This window comes from Meriones unguiculatus, chromosome 8 (genome assembly GCF_030254825.1).
Source record: "Meriones unguiculatus strain TT.TT164.6M chromosome 8, Bangor_MerUng_6.1, whole genome shotgun sequence".
Taxonomy (NCBI): Eukaryota; Metazoa; Chordata; class Mammalia; order Rodentia; family Muridae; genus Meriones; species Meriones unguiculatus.
The window spans coordinates 24,012,037-24,030,361 of record NC_083356.1 but is presented as its reverse complement, the minus strand read 5'-3'; the positions used below and the strand labels follow the sequence as shown (position 1 = coordinate 24,030,361).

Here is an 18,325-nt window from a genome sequence, read left to right as displayed (position 1 = left end):
AGACTGTTTTATGAGATACATAAGCAGATGGTAAAAGTTAAGTAGAATAAATGGTAGAACTAAGTTTTACTGTTCTACTTAATCTCTAAGCAATGCATCCACATCTCCTACAAAGGTAGAAGGAAAATGAGGAAGAAAACTCACGACATTGTCAGCAACAGATGGCAAATCAGTAAGAACCTAATAGGACACAGTTTGAGCTTGAGGTTGTGGTCTAACTGGGATGAGGAGTGAATCAGCCAGAGAGCTAAAAGGGAGATTCTAGAGTAGGGCTGGAGGTTGCAAAATCACATAGGTAAGAAGGGGAAGGGATGAGAAAATAGAAACAACTGAAAGAAAACCCAAGGCAGACTTGAGAATGAACTGGCTGAACTCAGGATGCATCTCCTAATGGCCAGGCAGTGAACAGGATGAAGGAGATGCTTTCGTAGCTTCTGGCTTCTAGCAGGGAATGGGGATGGGGATGGGGATGGGGATGGGGATAGGGATGAGTGGGATGTATGAGAATGAACAGCGAGAGAACAGGAACATTACCAGGCAGCGTCCTTGCAAGTTCTACTGTGGGCAAACTACTCAGGACATACGTGCACACACTCTCTCTTAGAAAACAAACAAGACAGAGTCACTTACAGAGAGCTGAAAAGTGCAAAGGATGACCCAGATTCAAAACATGAGCAGTGAACAGAAACGGACCCAGGCCCAGATGCTGGATTGCACATGATGCCAACATAGCAAACACAAGTATAGCTAAAGAATTAATGGAAAATATCACAACCAATAAGAAATCTGTATCTACAGCTATACAGATTAATAGTGGGAACAAATCAATTTACTACATAAAGAAGCAAGATTTGAGGGAACCCCCCCAATCCCCACTTCTTCCTAGACAGGATTTTTCTGTGTAGCCCTGACTGTCCTGGAACTTGCTATGTAGATCAGGATGGCCTTGAACTGATCTGCTTGCCTCTGCCTCCTGAAAGTACTAGAATTAACGGTGTACACCACCACTGCCTAGCCTGAAACTAAGGAAGTTTTAAGAATGTCTTGAAATGAAAATAATAGCTCAATCTACCTGCTTTTTTGAGTTCCACTTAAAAGGATTTTTACAGGGAAACTTGCAGCTTAAACACAGAAGGAAGAAACCCTGAAAATCAATTGCCTTAGCTTCTAACTTGAAAACTTAAAAAAGGGCTGGAGCTATGGCTCTGTGTGGACACTTGTTGCTCTTCCAGATGGCCTGGGTTAGAGTCCCAGCACCCACATGGCAACTCACAACCACATATAACTCCAGGCCTAGGGTATCTGATGCTCCCTTCTGGCCTCTGAGGGGAATGCATCCATGTGATACAGACATGTAGGAAGAGATCCAACAGATAAAATGTAAAAGAGGAGTCACACACAGGAGGGGACAAGACAGTGAAGGTCAGAATGGGATGGTAAGCCTTGGGGTTGGAGAGACAGCTCAGCTGGGTACGGTGCTTGCCTTGCTAGTGTGAGCAACTGAATTCAGTTCCTAGAACTGAAGTGAAAAAGCCAAGCATAATAGTAGATGCCTGTAATCCCAGCTCTGGAGAGGTCTGTTGGCCCACCTAAGGGTGAGCTCCGCACCAAGAATAAAACAAGATGGGTAGCTCCCGAAGAAGCACGCCTGGGTTTGTTCTCTAGTCTCCACACACAGATATATACATGTATGCTATGTATGTGCACCACATGAACAAATTCCCACATCCTTAGAGAAACAAATACAAGTCTTAATAGAGATTACTCCTGTAATCTCAGCACATGATTAGAAAAGATTCACTCATTAGACATTCCCATCCATCAGGGTGTATGCCACAAGACTGTCTTAAAAAAGAAAGTATTCTTATAAACTCTAGAAAATAAATAGGGATATGTTATGATAAGTTATGTAGCCCAAACTGGCCTCAAATTACCTGGGCCCCCAGGAATGACCTTAAACATCTGACCTTCCTTCCTCCACCCCTGAAGGCGTGTGCCACCATGCCTGAGGAATGGAGTTTCATTTCATGCCTTTCATGCAGTTCTGAGGAATCAAACCCAGGGCCTCGTGGGTATAAGGCAAGTACTCATCAGCTGACTTATATGCTTCGTAGTTTTAGATTAATGAAATTATCAACTCAGAGGAAATAGTTTCCAAAAAACCAGCCAAAAACCAAAACTACCAAAAAAAAATAGAAATGGAGACAGCAATTACAATACCATTAACTAGTCTAGAAAAAGGGTTTGAAGTTGAAATACCATAAAAAGGCTCAGAAACATACTATTTTTTTTCCTTTTTATTCCTTTGGTAGAAACAGCTGTCCTAGCAAGTCTGTGAATTCATTGCCATTTGAAAGGTAACTGGAACATGGCTGACATAGCAGCCTGTACACTCCATGTCCTGAACAAATGCTACAAGAAGCCTCTTGTTGCCTCCCAGAGCTAGACTCTTCCTTCAAACCAAATGTCCATTAAAGTCCATTTCTTACGGGTGTAAGAGTACGTGCCTACAGAGAAGTAACTGGAAAGATAGCTTGCTTGCAAGGTTATTTCCCTCCGATGGAGGTGCCTGGTATCTGTGAAGATAAAATGAATGCTTTCCCACCGCCTTCTGTCCACCTTCATACAACTGCAGATTTTAGTTTCTGGAAGTGAATCTTATCCAGATGCTTGAAGTCTGAATAACGTGCCCCTCTACTAATCTGATACCAAGGAAAAATGAGATATAAACATGAGAAATAGCTCAATATAGACAACAGAACATTTCAACATTTGGAATCAAACCCTACAGATAATATGATGTGGTGATCATAGATATGTGAGATACACATCTGTGGTTAGCTTGGGACCTTCCCCCCCCCCCTTTATTAAGCGGTAAGGGGTGAGGTAAAAGAGGTGGACTGGACCTAGGGACTAGAAAACCAAGCACACAGTTTGGACATTTTTCTAGTTGTGCTAAAAAATTATTTGTTAAAGAATTAGGCAGAAACACACATAGCATAGAAAACAAAGTCATCATGGCTACTATGTAGCCTAGACAGGAAACCATTGTAGAGAGCTCTTAAAAACCATGATAAGGATGCTGAAGAGCTCTCTACAACCAGTGGCTTCTGGGGTCTGTGTGTGTGTGTGTGTGTGTGTGTGTGTGTGTGTGTGTGTGTGTGTATGCGCACACAGGCGGGAAGGACTCAGTTTTCTTTAAAGGTCTAGCCACTGGGAGTTTGATCACGCTCTAATGAGTATATGGGCAACACAAACTGAACTTGCTTTTTCTTTTCTTGGGGGGGGAGGGGACGGGGTCACAAGGGTGGGGGTGGGCCTGGGAGGACTGGAAGTAAGTGTGATCAGGGTGCATTATACGAAATCTCCAAATAATCAATAAAAATATTATGTTAAAAAAGAAAAGAAAGACAAGTGAAGCCAGGGTAGCTTGAGAGTGGAGTAATGCTGGCTTTGAATTCCCTCTGTAGCTCCAGGCCTTGAATTATGGCAATCCACCTGCCTCAGACTCCTGGGATACAAGCCTGCGCCACCAGGCCCATCAGGAACACTTGTAATGCTCTGTACAGCTTTTGAGGTAGGCACTATGACCTTCATTTCCTTCCATTTCAAGGCAAAGGAACATTAAATTACTTGCCTAAAAGCATTCTTCTGGAGCCAGGTTGTGGTTTAAACTCAAGTCACCTGAACCAACCCTAAACAAGTGGCAGAAGAGCTAAGCTCTGCCTGGGGAAGACGAAGAGAGCTGGGTTATACATGACTGTGGAACTGTGCTGCTTTACTCCGTGATGACTAAGGGCAGAAAGGAAGGGTAAGGAGCCAGCGATGCCTGGTTTTTGCATAAGTGACTGAGTGACCTGGTGGTGTAAGTATACAGAGAAGGCCTATAAAATGAGAAAAAGGGGTTTCAGGACTCAAACCCAGAACACTGCAACACCTGAAATGTGAACAAGAGGAGGAGGACGAATCAGAACACACACTGCTGAGTTTGAAAAACCAAGCGGGAGATACAAGTCAAATGGCCTAGCGCGCTGGAGAACAGGGAGGAGGCAGTGTGAGGCAGATGCTGCGAGGCTGTGCAGGTGAGAACTGGGTGCTGAGGATACGTACGTACGCTGGAAGGTGCGGGAAGGCCGCGTTGGGGCAGGTGGTGAGGGTTAATTTCAAAATTCCCCACTGTCTAGCCACAAGGCTCAGGGAAGAACAGCCAGAACGTGTCTGCTGTGCAGCGGAATACAAAATGCTCACTAACTCAAAGGGCTTTCTTTCTGTCCTCTGAGAAAGGTGGAGACGTCACACATCCCTCTAGCTTGCAGCTCTTACTTCACATACCGTGAGAGATCCATTCTGGTTGCTGGGTGAATTGCTACTCTGCTCCCCGTGGGGCTGTGTACTCCCGTAGAGTGTCAGGTTATGTTCACTGGTCTGACCGGCATAGTCCTGAGTGTGGGGCACTCCGTATTCTGTGGGAATTCCGTTCTGTGGAGGTGGTGGGAACGGGATGGTGGTAAAAGGCTGAACCATTGCCTCAGGAGTTGTTGTTGGCTCCTGGTTACCCTAGAGTAAGCAACAAAAGAGAAAGAAGGGTGAGCAAGTAAATCTTCATTATCAGATGACTTTCAAGGTGAAGTATGCAGGACTCTTAGCATGCTCTCTCACTGTCAGATAACTCACCTTCAACAAAACAAAACAGACTGATTTACTTAATGTTATGTGTCAGTGTTTTCCTGTGATACTCTTGTGAGAATTATGATACAGGTGGGGGCAGAAAGACAACCTGATTCTACATCTTCCCTTGATATGAGTTCCTGGGATCAAACTCAAAATTGGTGACAAGCACCTTTACCTGCTGAGTCATCTTGGCAGCCTAGAGTTTAACCACCTGATCTTCTCTTTCAAATCATTCTGCCTGTACCCGTAGCTGGCAGAACACACTGCTCTCAGGGCCTTTAGAGGACTGCCTGTCCTGAAGACTGCTGTTCAGCGGGCAGAACTTCAGATTCAGGGGGACTGACAGGTGAGCAGAGCCTAAGCACGGCCTTTCAGAAATCTTCAGGAAGGATCCACCAAGAAACACACGAGGCTTAAAGATAGTTTCCAAGTTGAGATTAGTGGCCAAGGGACTTGCCTCTGGTTCTTCATGAACTCTAACCTCCATTCTCTGCCCCATCCCTGATGGGAATGAGACAGTGATACCCAAGTCCACAGTACGAATCATCCTACAGGCCCATTCCTGACAGAGCTGGCTCAGTCAACTGAATGAACACACCAAACTAGTGGTGAGAGAGATGGAGAAAGGTAATGTTTCTCGGGTACACTTGGAGTCTAAGGACGGCAGGCTGCAACCACAGTAGGGCTCTGTCTTCCATATGAGGGGTGCAATCCTCCACAGGAGGTCAGGAATACTTTTTACTTAGAGAGATGTGACTGATGGCAACGCTTTTTAAAAAATTTTTGCTAAAAATGAAACAACTGTCTATATGCTAAGAGAATAGACTTGGGAAAAAGCTTTATGTTTTATAGCATTTGCTCTGCCAAATATATTATGGTTGTTGTTTTTAGTAGAAATATGAAGTTACTTAACATTCTTAATAATGAAAAACAAAATAAGAATGTTTTCTAGTCAATTTTCAGTTCATTCTTAAGTTTAATGGAAGTACACTGGCTCCTACCCAACCTATCAGATTTGATATGATTACCTCTACTTAAATAAAATATTTATATTATTTTCAAAAACTATGTGTGTGTGTGTATGTATCTGTGTATATGCAAACAGAAGTCAGAAGAGAGCTGGAGTTATGGGTGGTTGTGAGCTGTCTGTTGTGGGTGCTAGAAACTCAACTCAGATTCTCTGAAAGACCGATGTGCTACTTTCTATTGCTGGGACAAAACCAACCTAGAGGAGGAAAGAGGCCCTTGCACTTTACAGTTTGTCTACAAGGGAGGGAAGCCGGTGTACTCGACTTAATCGAGTGAGGAAGACCACTCCTGTCACCAACCTTGGACTTCCACATGAATGTGCACACACATCCATTTGCACCTACAGGTATGTGTACCTAACACACACACACACACACACAAAACAAAACAAAAACAAAACAAAAACCAAGATAGATAAGAAATACAACCTAGAAGCAATTTAGTCTGTAGGGCTTAAGAAATGGCTCAGCAGTCAGGAGCACCGGCTGATCTTCCAGAGGTAAGAACCTAAAGGCAGGGGCTGCTGCAGGAGCCAGGGAGAGCTGCTGCTTACTGGCCTGATCCTCATGGCTTGCTCAGCCTGCTTTCTTACAGAAGGCAGGACCACCAGCCCAGGGGCGTCACCACCCACAGTAGGCTGGGCCCTCCCACACCAATCGTTAATGAAGAAAATGGCCACAGTCAAGCTTCCGGGTCAGTCTGCTAGAGGCAACTGCTCAGGTGAGATTTCCTCTTCCCAGGTGACTCCAGTTTGTGTCAGCTGACAGAGGCCAACCAGCACCAACTTTTTACTAAGAGTTCTCTCTCCGGCCCCCACATGCCTTATATTCTAGGCTAAGCACCTGGAAAAGTGAGTCATTATCATCATCTTTCTAGGAAGAAAGAGAAGGTATTTTTATTTTTGTCTTCCCATTCATTTTCCCGTTTGGTCATCCCGACTCCAACTTACAGATGTAATCTAAAAGGGCAGGCTACAAATCCTAAAGGCGCCCCACTCCCTCAGTCTCTCCATCATAAAAATAAGTAAGCGCGCAGAAGAATATCCCCCAAGTTTAACTAGGATACCAAAAATATTTTCCTTTTAGCATTTTTTAAATGTCACTTTTATTCCTGGGGATTTGCTTAGGTGGGCTCAGCTTTCAACCTTGGCCTGTCTTTCTAAACCCAATTAATAAACAGGGCCGGGAAGATGGCGCAGTTTTTGGAGGACCTGGGGCCAAGGAGGCAGAAACCGGAGGAACGGTGGGGTTGCTGGTCAGCCAGTCTTGCCAAATGGTGAGTCTCAGGTTACATTTGAGATCCTGCCTCAAAACTAAGGCAGACAGCAACTGAAGAAGACACTGTGTGTCAACTTACAGCCTCCACAGGCACGCACATATACAGAAGGGCATGTATGTGTACACACCCACAGACACAGACATATATGCATGTGTGCGTCCTTGCACACATGTACACCAAAAAAGACATATGAAAGGCTCTCAGCTGCGAGCCTGAACAAAGAGGCCTATTAGTTAAATCTGCTGGCGAAGTGAATGTTGCCCGTGGCTATAACAAAAGAAGCAAAGCATCGTCTAATTGTTACAGAAAGATAAGGAAAGAGCAACCCCACCGTTCCTCCGGTTTCTGCCTCCTTGGCCCCAGGTCCTCCAAAAAACTGCGCTCATAACGAAGTTTCACATCCTGATACACACAGTGAAAGTGCTGATGTCTAATCCTAAAATATTTCTGGTAAAGCTTAGAAAAGAGTAATTCTAGCCAAAGATGTAAGCTGTAAGGTAACTTGCATAGCTTCAGAGGCATATCTAAACATGGCATCTCCATGAAACTGTTAATTTTTACATCTGGGTGAAAATCTGAGAGTTTTTATTTTTCTTTATGTTTTTGGCACTTGGTAAATAAATGGCTGCAATCCTTAAAAGACTCACAGAAATCAGACTAACCAATTATATGATAAAGAGCCTACTAACAGAAAAATCTACTACCACTGAAAAATTAATGGAATTGTTATTTAATTTCAATCAAGGATCTTTTCCTGCTGCAGTCTCAAGAGTTAGGGAGGACACTGACCCCACAAGTCAGAAACCAGTGTCTCCACTTGCACAATCCTGTACTTCACCTCTTTCCTGACAGCAGGTATGTCCATATTTTATTGGCCTTAACCCCCTACTCAGGAACTATGCTTATAAATCTAGGAGTTGCTATCTCTTCCCAGCAAAGCAGCATTTGATGGGATGCGACAGCGGGATGCAGGGGCTAACACTTCCTGTTATTCAGAGGCGCTGCTTTAGAGTGAAAAAGGGAGACAGCAGCAGCATCTCCCCAGAAAGCACCTGGCAGCGCTGTGCTTCTAGAAGAGTGGTGGTCAGAAGAAAGAAGGAGACAGCAAAAGCACACTCCCTGCAAGCAGAGTGCCAGCTTCTTCATGGCACTGACACAGAGAACAAACACTATCTTTTCCACGAAATGCAAAGTTACTAAACTGTGGGCTTAATAGATCTTCAGGAACTAACTGACTGGACCTACGGAAGGTTGAGTGTGTTGCTTTCACGTGAAATGCTGAAGGCATCAGTTGGATCTCAGGCACTACTCAACAGTCAATACAATAAAAATAAAGAGGCCATATAGTATGTTTACTTCCAAGTTTAGAATAAAAAGAAATGATAGAAGTTAGGGCACACTGCAGGCTTACCTCTAAATCAACTCTCTCTCTCTCTCTCTCTCTCTCTCTCTCTCTCACACACACACACACACACACACACACACACTGACTCAGAGAGAACTGACAATACAAACTTCTCCCCCGAGGCTGAGCTTTGCCATCTCACACATCAATAAATATTTAAACAGGAAAATAAATATTTCAAAATGAAGCTAACTGAACCAACAGTCTATTAGATTAAAGGCGACAAACTCAGCAGTCCCAGTGTCTCCCAACTCAGAAGCTTCCTTCCACTTCCCCTCGGAGCAGCACTCAGAGCCCCAGACACCCACAGATCATGCCTTCCATCAGCAAAGAGACCTGCGTCGCAGCTCCACTATCACCTGCTGCTTGCAGACAGGAGCCCCTCCTCCATCCCTTCCTGTGGGTCACAGGTCAGGTCTTGCCAACGAGACTAATGGCTTATGCAAGCTATAGATGTCCTCACTTTTCCAACCGAAATTTCCACTACAATTTAAATTAATTTACTTTTTTCTTCATGGATAATTAAGTTTACATCTTTCATATGTTAAAACTGGGATATTATTAGAAATAGTAACAACTCTGGTTCAAAATACAACACTGTGGCAGGGCCTCAGAGGACCTTCAGAATTATGAAAGTGGGTGGTGCGCTACTGTAGTCTATCGCTTCACAATGAGGAAACAAATTAGAAGATACACATACAGTAACTGGGAAAATCTTCCCGATTCCTTTCCTAGAACAAAACTGCATTGTGTCTACAATCACAATTCTATTCTGGTTTGGACATTCTCTAACTATTTTACAAGTCAAGTCCCTAAAATGAACTACACACTTCTTCATTCTGTTCTTCCCTGCATGAGGGGCCAATGGACACACAGTAACATTTCTTTAGAGAATTCCTACTTGATCCTGTACTCTGAAGTACCATCTGTAAAAAAGATAGACAACTTCTGTTCCCACCAGCTCAGGAGGAAAGGAGTTACCAGCTCTGCTAAAGCAGAGAGCTGAGGGCCCTGAGAGTTGTTATTGTACTATGCAGAATGAAAAGAACAGTGTGAGGGCTAGAAATGCACAGAGAGTTTTAAGCCAGCCTGGGCTACATGGGACTCTGTATCAAAAATAGAGGAGTAAAGACATGAGTGTTTAAGAGTACATACTGGGGCTGGAGAGATAGCTCAGTGGTTAAGAGCACTGTCTGTTCTTCCAAAGGTCCTGAGTTCAATTCCCAGCAACCACAGGGTGGCTCACAACCATCTATAATGTGAACTGATTCCATCTGGCAAATATAAATGCAGATAGAACACTCATATACATAAACTAAATAAATCTTCTTTAAAAAAAAAAAAAAGAGTACACACTGCTCTTACAGAGGACTTGAGTACTTGAGTCCAGTTCTCAGCAACTATACTGGGAAGCTTGTAACTTCAATTGTTAGGGACCAGATGCCCTCTTCTAGACTCCATGGGCAACACACATACTCTCTCTCACATACACAGAGACTTAATTTTTTTAAAAATAAATATTAAAAAATTTTAAACATTAACTTGATTCATTTCTAAGAAGCTACCAAAATGATTCTTTGAAAATAAAGCTAGTTGCACTCTGGAATATTCTACAGTCAGCTCATTCTGGCCTCTGTCATGATAGGCACAGTTTCTGCTATGGTCAATCACTGGTGAGTGATTAGCTACAAAGCCCTTAGCCTTGTGGTGTTTACTTCTTAGAAGAGACAGAAAAATAACTGAAAACAAGCAAAGCAATAATCAGATGAACTGCTGGAAGGCAGGTGATATGTAAAGTGACATCTGGTCAGGTCTCTTTGGAAATAAAGGCAGCAAGATGGCAGTCTGGAAGGAAGAAGACCACAGACAAGGGAAACACAGTGCAGAGGTCCATAGCTGGAGACTCAGAGGCATGTGACGAGACTGGAAGCGAGAGGCAAGGCACAGTGAGGTGAGGAAGTGAGGAGGGTGGTGGTGGGAACAGACTGACAGCTGGGAGGGAGCTGGTAAAGCTGCAGCTGGTCCCAGCTTTCCGGCTGCTGTGCTCTAAGACAGAGCTCAAGCACACAAGTGGTGTGGAGCAGCTAGGTTGTATGTGGTTCTCTCAGTGACGGCGGGAGCAGGCAGACCCGTTCCAAATTCTGCCCACGTCTGCAATCCTGAAAAGCCACCTCATCCTGTATTGTCCCCTACCCCCAATTTCTTACACCAATGATTCTGTCCACTTCTCCTGATCTGGCTAATTCACACATAGTGTTTAATATGTGGTTCAAGCACGCACTTCTTTCTGGGCTCTTACTCACCCCAAACAGAACCCTTCTTCCTATCTCTCCCTGATATTTACCTTTCCTGGCCTTGTATCCTACTGTAATTACTTGTTTGCTGATCCACTGACCTATGGATTTTTCACAGAGCAGGAACTCCTAACCAGGTAAACACCCAGTTCCAAGTCTTCTTCCTAGATCCTGTGACTACTTAAAAACCTTTCAACTCAAAAAAAAAAAAAAAAAAAAAAAAACCTTTCAACTCTCCATGGGTATTTTTTTAGACATAAAAAAAAAAAGTTACAATCTTGTGTATATAAACTTTTCCTATTTTGAAAAATATTCAGGGGCTGGAGAGATGGCTCAGAGGATAAGAGCACTGATTGCTCTTCCCAAAGGTCCTGAGTTCAATTCCTAGCAACCACATGGTGGCTCACAACCATCTAAACATGAAATCTGGTTCCCTCTTCTGGCGTGCAGGTGTACATGCTAACACACATTGTGTAAGTAATAAATAAATAAATCTTAAAAAAAAAAAAAAAAGAAAAATATCCAAAGTGATTACTGAATACATTCTAGAACAAAACCCAGCACAGGAAACAGGAGACTGTAGGAAGGCACAGCAAGGAACTCAGACTAAAGGCTTCTAATGCAGAAAGATCCTGGAGAGCTAGAAATAAGTTGGCAATTCATTTTTCCCTTTTCAGCTTTATTTTTGGGGCTGGACAGATGGCTCAATGGTTTAAAAGCATTTCTTGTTTGTCAGAGGACCCGACTTTGGTTGCTACCATCTACAATGAATAGTTCACAATGGTTTCTAACACCAGATCTAGGATCTGATCCCCTCTTCTGGCTCCTGCACGGCACAGACACAGGCACATACACGTAAATAAAAAGCAAACCCCCTCAACCCTTTATTGTGATTAAACGTGCCCATGCAGGTGACAGCAAACCACACAGTTCAGAGCCTGTGAAGGAAGTCACTGTGTCTTCGGTCTTTACACCCTGGGAGGTAGAAAGTCCATTTTCCTACCCTCCCTCTACACATCCTTTCCTGAAGTGTGCTGTTAGTCTCAAACCCTCTGCACTTCTTAAGTCGCCTTTGACACCCAGTTGCTAGTGCATGATCTTCGAAACCTACAAGGTTTCCTAGAGTTCTCTTCTGTTCCCAGGGTTATTTGTTTCCCCTCAGGTCAGGGTTTCTTTTTGTCCCTACGGCTCTTGACGCTTCAAGTTCTAGGATCACCAAGATCTTCATGCTCCAGTGACCTGGGTGGAAACACCTGGTCACCCGATGTGGTTCCCTCTACTTATCTGTTTTCTGATGAGATCTCTCTGTCATTAAAATTCAAACTGGGAAATCACAGAATGTGACAGGCATAGGAGGGCACTGCAGGCTTCCTGTTAGTGTGGAATGTCATCTCTCCATCTACCAAGTATCACAGTGACAAATTAAGTTTCCATAGCCGAAGAGATGGCTCAACCGTTAAAGGGCAAATACTGTTCTTGAAGAGGACCTGAGTTTCTGTGTTGGGCTGTAACTCCAATTCTAAGGGGATCTGATACTCTAGACCCTCCGTGGGTACTCAACATACCCAACCCTAACCCCTGTGAGAAGTACATATACGCATAATTAATACTAATAAAAATAAAGAATTAAGGAGTTGGAGAGATCGTTTAGCAGAACAGAGTACTTGTTGCTCTTCCAGGGGTTCTGGTTTGATTTACAACATTCCTATGACTGTTCACAATTATCTGTAACTTCAGTTTCAGGGGATCCAATACCCTTTTCTGGTCCCTGTGGGCACTTCACAAGTGGTGCACAGACATACATGCAGGCAAAACACCTACCCATACACATAAAAATAAAACTGGGTGCCGAGGAACATGCCTGTAATCCCAGCATTCAGGCAGACAGGTTGGTGGAGATCCAGGACGGTCAAGGCTACATAGTAAAACATGGTCTCAAAACAAAGAAAACAAAACCAAACTACCTATAAAAAAACAACAACAATAAAAAGCATAATTAGAATTTCCCAAATGTGTTGATCAGGTTCTTTGGGGAGAAGCAATTGTTGGTTCACCTTCCATGCCGAAGGAAAGGGGCAGCATAGTGGGTCAAGTGGCCTGGGCAGGACCGAGCACCTAGCTGCCCATATAAACAGAGGTCCAGGCTGCTTTCCAGATGACTTTGTGCCAAGTGTACTATCTTCACCAAAGCAGCCCTACACCTCTGCTGCCAGGCTTCAGCTCCTCCTTTTTACATTTCATTTCCACCCCAGAACTTGTAGCCCTTGTTATCAGCTCTGCAATTCCCCACTTTCTTCTGCCGATTTAAACCTTTTCATACTTTGAGATTGCTAGTGGATCTTACGAGGGATGGGAGACATCGGAAAGCATCCTAACCCAGAAGACTCATTTTATGCAAGACAGCCACGATTTTAAATAAGCTCTCAATTCTAGCTTCCCTGGAGAAAGGCTGGCTATCAATGACACCGAGAGGCCCCCTAAAAACAAATCAGAGCTTCAGGGGAAAAGGATTGCTTGTTACAAGTCCTGAGACAGCCCTTTTACTCAGCTTCAGGAAATTAGGCACCTGAGCCAGGGAGATGGCTAGTGGAGAAAAGTACTTGTACAAGTGAGTTCAGATCAGTTACAGGAATCCAGAAGCAGTGATGTGTGCCTGTGATCCTAGCATTTCTACAATGCCATGGAAGGTAGAGACAGGGGAATCCTCTGGAAGCTGGTGAGCCAGCTGGTCTGGGATAGACGCCTAGCCAAGTGGCAAGCATCACGAAAGACCCTGCCTCGGACAAGGCAGGCGATGAGCACTGAAGCTGCCTTCTGACAAACACAAACATGCACACTCATTGGTGTGTATACACAAATAACATCCCCCAAATACATCTATAGTTCTAAGATGAAATTAGGTTCAGTGAGCCTGTGGAAAGCAAAGCAGCTCAGAGGAACATTGGAGTCAAGGGCATGGTGAGCTTTACAGGGAAAATGCCCCAAGACAACATACTGGCAGTTATTCTAAACCTTGACAGAGATTTGCAAATGTCTAACCACTCTCAGAAAACAAACAAAAATCAAGTATTTACCGATTAGAAAGCCTCCTCCTTAATGAATGCAACAGTGGCTTAGACAAGAATGCAGTCCAAAGAGGAAAATTATTTCCATTGCCTCACTGATCTAACACATGGATCCGTAAGGCATGTCACAGACTCTGATCCTTCAGTCAGAACAGCCATAGAATATAAACCAGTGATTGCAAGATTTTATCTTTGTTCACGAGACAAATCAGAGGAGAAACCCACCAGTAGGCCGCTCTCCCTGATCAGACTGGCCTATCTCAGAGGAAAGGAAGCTATGAGGACCAGAAAGGAGGTACACTGAAACCAGGCAGGGATCCACTGCATCTAAGATGTAAAACACACCAGGCTTTTTTCTACATTTCCTATAAAAAAATGAAGTCAAAGCTCAGTTTTAAAAGGTGCTGGTGGTGTGTGCACTAACTATTTCTTCTCCTTACGTGAATTTCATCACCTATACTAAAATTATACAGTTACTATTCAAAAATAAAAATTCAGGTTGGAGCTGCAGGTCACTAGCATGTGCCTAGCACGGCCTAGCATGTGCAAGGCTCTGGGTTTGAATCATCCAAGTATCACTGAAAAAAGAACTGCACATAAATGATTTTTAGCAAAGAATGACAGCAGGACTGGAGGAGTGATGGTCAGTGGTTTCCAGAACTGGCACCCTTTCCGGAGGACTAAGGTTCAGTTCCCAGCACTCCTGGCTTAGAGCCATCTTTAACTGTAGTTCTAGGGGATGACCAGGCACTGCACAAGCAATGTTCAGATATATATGCAGACAATACAGTCAGACACATACAACAAAGTACATGAAACTGAGGGGGGAACAAACAACAACCCAGCACACAAGTCTGACTCACGTCTCCCATTCAGAAAGGAGGCGCAAAAAAGCACCTGCCACCTGGACCACCACGGGCCAACCCTGTGTTAGGCAAGCAGGACACACACAAGGGACCAGTTCTGGCTTCAGTATTGCCTTCAACATGTGCCCAAGCAACCCACAGCCTGTCTGGAGTATATACTCTGATTTCTAACTTGGGATTTAACAGTCTGTAGTTCCGTGATAAGCGGCTTCACTCAGGGAAAAGAATCAAGTTCCTAGAAAAGGAAGAAATGCATTTGGTATATTACCATGTAAAAGTAACTGTTTTCTTCTGTAACAGAGTCAGCAAAATGTTATTAAACAGTTTATTTGTTCTTCAGCTCAAATAGCTACAAGCTATTGCAGAGAGCCAATAAAGTCAGTCCTTCGTATCGGCAAGCACATCTATTCCCAATATGTAGAAAAAGATGAGTCATTACTAAAGATACACAGGCCTTTCCCTTGTTATTATTCTCCAAAGACTCAAGGAGAGCAACCGTTTGCAGCATTTACCCTGCTTCAGGGGATAACCCAGGGCTGTTTGATGGCGGAACCAACTCTTTGGAGGCAGCTGGGTGGCTGAGCATTCTTAGTCTCTCCGGCATCTTGTGCGGCGCTCCCCACATGAATCACTACTCCCTTAGACTCCAATCACTGTGCTGATACAAAATGTCAAGAAATAGTTAAAGCCCGGACTTCGCCACTTATCCTAGAAGAACTTAAGGCTTTCAGAAAAGTAACACATTTCTCAAAGTGTTGGATAAAATGGCTCAAAAAAATTTAATAAGGGGGGGGGGACCTCCTGCCAAGTAAAACTTAAATGTCAAAACCTGGATTATTGTTTTGAGAAAGAGTCTCACATAGCCTAGGCTAGCCTTCAACAGTCCATATAAACCAGGGATGACAGCGAGTTCCTGATTCTCCTGTCTCCATTTCCCAGGTGCTGAGATTACAGGTTTACACACAATACTGTTTATTTTCTGTGCACGGGGGATCAAACTCAGGGATGCCAGGCACACTAGGCAAGTGCTCTGCCGACGGAGCCCAGCCCAGCCCAGCTCTATACTCTGTATGTTCTCTACAGCTGACATAGTGTGGGACCATGGCGGAAGGAGGGGGGAGCAAGATCCTGGAAAGACAAACCTAGGTGAAAATCCAGACTGTGATCTTGGATGAGTCACTCAGTCCTCAGTGCTTCAAGTTTTTCATCCGTAAAATGGAAAAAGGGACCACTGCCATTAATGTACATGTAAGCACTGAGATCAGCTGTATAAAACTCTTTGCTTTTGGCTTTAAAAAACAAAATAAGAAGTTAATCACCATTACTGTGATAGAAGAAAAGAGACCACACAGTCTAAAATGTAAGTCAGTTGCTGAATTAGAATCTTAAAATTCTGTGTTCTTTTTCCCATGAGCACTGGCATTGATAGAGACACAAGGGAAGGGGAGCACTGTCCTTTACTGAAGACATAACCGCAGTCACAGTAATTGACCAGTGTTCCCTTGGACTGCTGCTGTGCGTGCATTTTAGGTGTTCTCTCTTAATGCTCCCTGAAACTGCTGTTCAACTGATTTTCATGCACCAGCAAGGAACACATTAAATAAGACACTATTTTTATTTAAAAATCTCTCTTTTGATGCCAGTCTTGTTACCTCAGCCTCAAAACAGAGTCAGATACAAAAACAAGAACACTCAAAGGACTATACAGTAGGCAAAGAAGGGCAATGGTCCCTCAGATAGGGCAGCAGAAAGGGGGGCCGTACAGCTGCCTTGTTGCTGCCTGGAGAAGAGAGGGGCGCTTAGATGGAGCTGGTGGTCTCCAGGAAGTCAGCAAAGGACAAGAGGTTTGAAGGCAGGCCAGCTAGAGATCACTGTGGGAGTCCTGGGGAAGCTAAAGCACTCCAGAGACTCAAAGGAGCACACGCCCCAACCACCTGAAAGAAACCCAGAGAGAACAAGGCCTAGGAACCTGTCTGAGGTGTCAGGGAAAGGACCTGCTCTTGGCCAGAACAGAAGACCTGATGTATCAGTTAAGAATTCTTGTTTTGCTCTGTAGCAGGGACAATCTGCCAGAGACTCAACATAGCTCTGGTCATATCTAACAACACTTTACACAAGACCACGAGGGCCGTGTGACTTCTAAGAAACTTAGCTGTGTGAAGCTCAATACAGCTGGAAGATTTATAAGATTAAGACCACCACCACCTATAAGATAAATTCACTATGTCTGGAATCCAACTAGTTCACAGGCATGCAAAGAAGCAGGAACACACAAAGCTGTCGCACTGAGAACAGATCTAGAACCAACACACACCCAGAGTGGGCAGCAAAGGGAGCTAAGGCACTCGCATTCCCTGTGTGTGAGATGTGAAGAGAAAACACAGCGCCTTAAGGTGAGGTGAGAGGCACAAGCAAGCTCTATGTCAAAATTCTAGATTTAGAAACTTGATTGGACAAGTGGCAATTAAGCTCTGCCCAACAAGATTAGTGTGCATGATGATATCATAGGAAGAACTGTAAGGTAGACATAACGGGGGTAAACACATGCACCCTGCCCCAGAACAGTGAGCCCTGAAAATAACGTGAATTGATCTGAAACACAGCTAGTTTGGCAGCTTTTCAAAAACAGCAGACAACGGCTCTAACTCTAAGGCACCACGAGTGGTGGGAAAGTGAGGGAGACAGTGGTGCAGCATTTACACCCTTACCCTGAGCTGCCATCTTTCAGGCTTCTTTCACGCCTTTCCCTTCCTTCTCTGCCAAGCTCTTCTTCCCTCCTTGCTGACTTCTGGGAGGTTGAATAGCCTGTGGCAGTGAATCAGGCTACCCCTGCATATTTTCCACCTTCTACTGAGCATCTACAAGTTCTGTGTCCCCGTAGAACAGCACATCCACCCATCTTCTAGCTAAGCAAGGCATCAAGACACATCACACCTGGTGATGAACACTGGTGACTCAGCCCCGATCCAAAGGAGTCTGGCATGACAGAAGAATCAGACGGTATACTCCAGCTACAGAAGTCAGAAGAGTGCTTCACCGGAGAGGTACACAGAGGCCAGTGAAACACAGACAGGCAAAGCTCTGACAGGCAAGCTTTCTAGACTAGGGAGACTTACAGTGACTCTTGAACGACAAAAAACAAAACCGAAGGGAGAGAAACATTCTGATTTAAAATAATGATATATGAAAAATAATAAGAAAATACTGACTATGGTTAAAAAAATTTCATGTGGGGGTAAAGGCTCTTTAAAAAATATTTATTTATTTTATGTATATGAGTGCTCTATCTGCACGTACACCTGCATGCCAGAGAGTGCAACAGATCACATTATAGATGGTTGTAAGCCACCACACGTTTGCTGGGGATTGAACTCTGGACTCGTGGAAGAGTAGCCAGTGCTCTTAACGGCTAAGCCATCTCTCCAGCATGGTCAAGGGGTTTCTTTTCTCTTAAAGATTATGATTTTAAGGGGAGGTGGGACTCACAGTAAAATTACATCTCTCCCTTTTCCTCTTTCCAAACCCTCTCATATACTCTTTCTCATTTTCTTTTAAATTCATGGCCCCTTTTCTACTAGCTGTTATTGCATGCATACACATTCCTAAATATAATCTACTCAGTCTATATAATGTTACTTGCATGTATGTTTTCAAGGCTGAGCATTTGGAATAATCAATTGGTGTGCTCTTCCCTGGGGAAGCCCTCACATGGTTATA

General features: G+C 43.9%; 1 protein-coding gene across 34 annotated transcripts in view; it reads right to left on the bottom strand.

Moving 5' to 3' along the window:
- The window catches only part of Rbfox2 (RNA binding fox-1 homolog 2), a 242,875-nt gene that overhangs the window by 51,464 nt on the left and 173,086 nt on the right, over positions 1-18,325 (bottom strand). For all 34 annotated transcript variants that reach the window (XR_009593675.1, XM_060389156.1, XM_060389159.1 and 31 more), the window contains one exon: positions 4,333-4,557. Coding sequence is in view for 33 of the 34 variants with exons in the window: in XM_060389156.1 (XP_060245139.1) it covers positions 4,333-4,557 (225 nt within the window). In the remaining variant the exon portion in view is untranslated. The remainder of the gene's footprint in view (positions 1-4,332; positions 4,558-18,325) is intronic.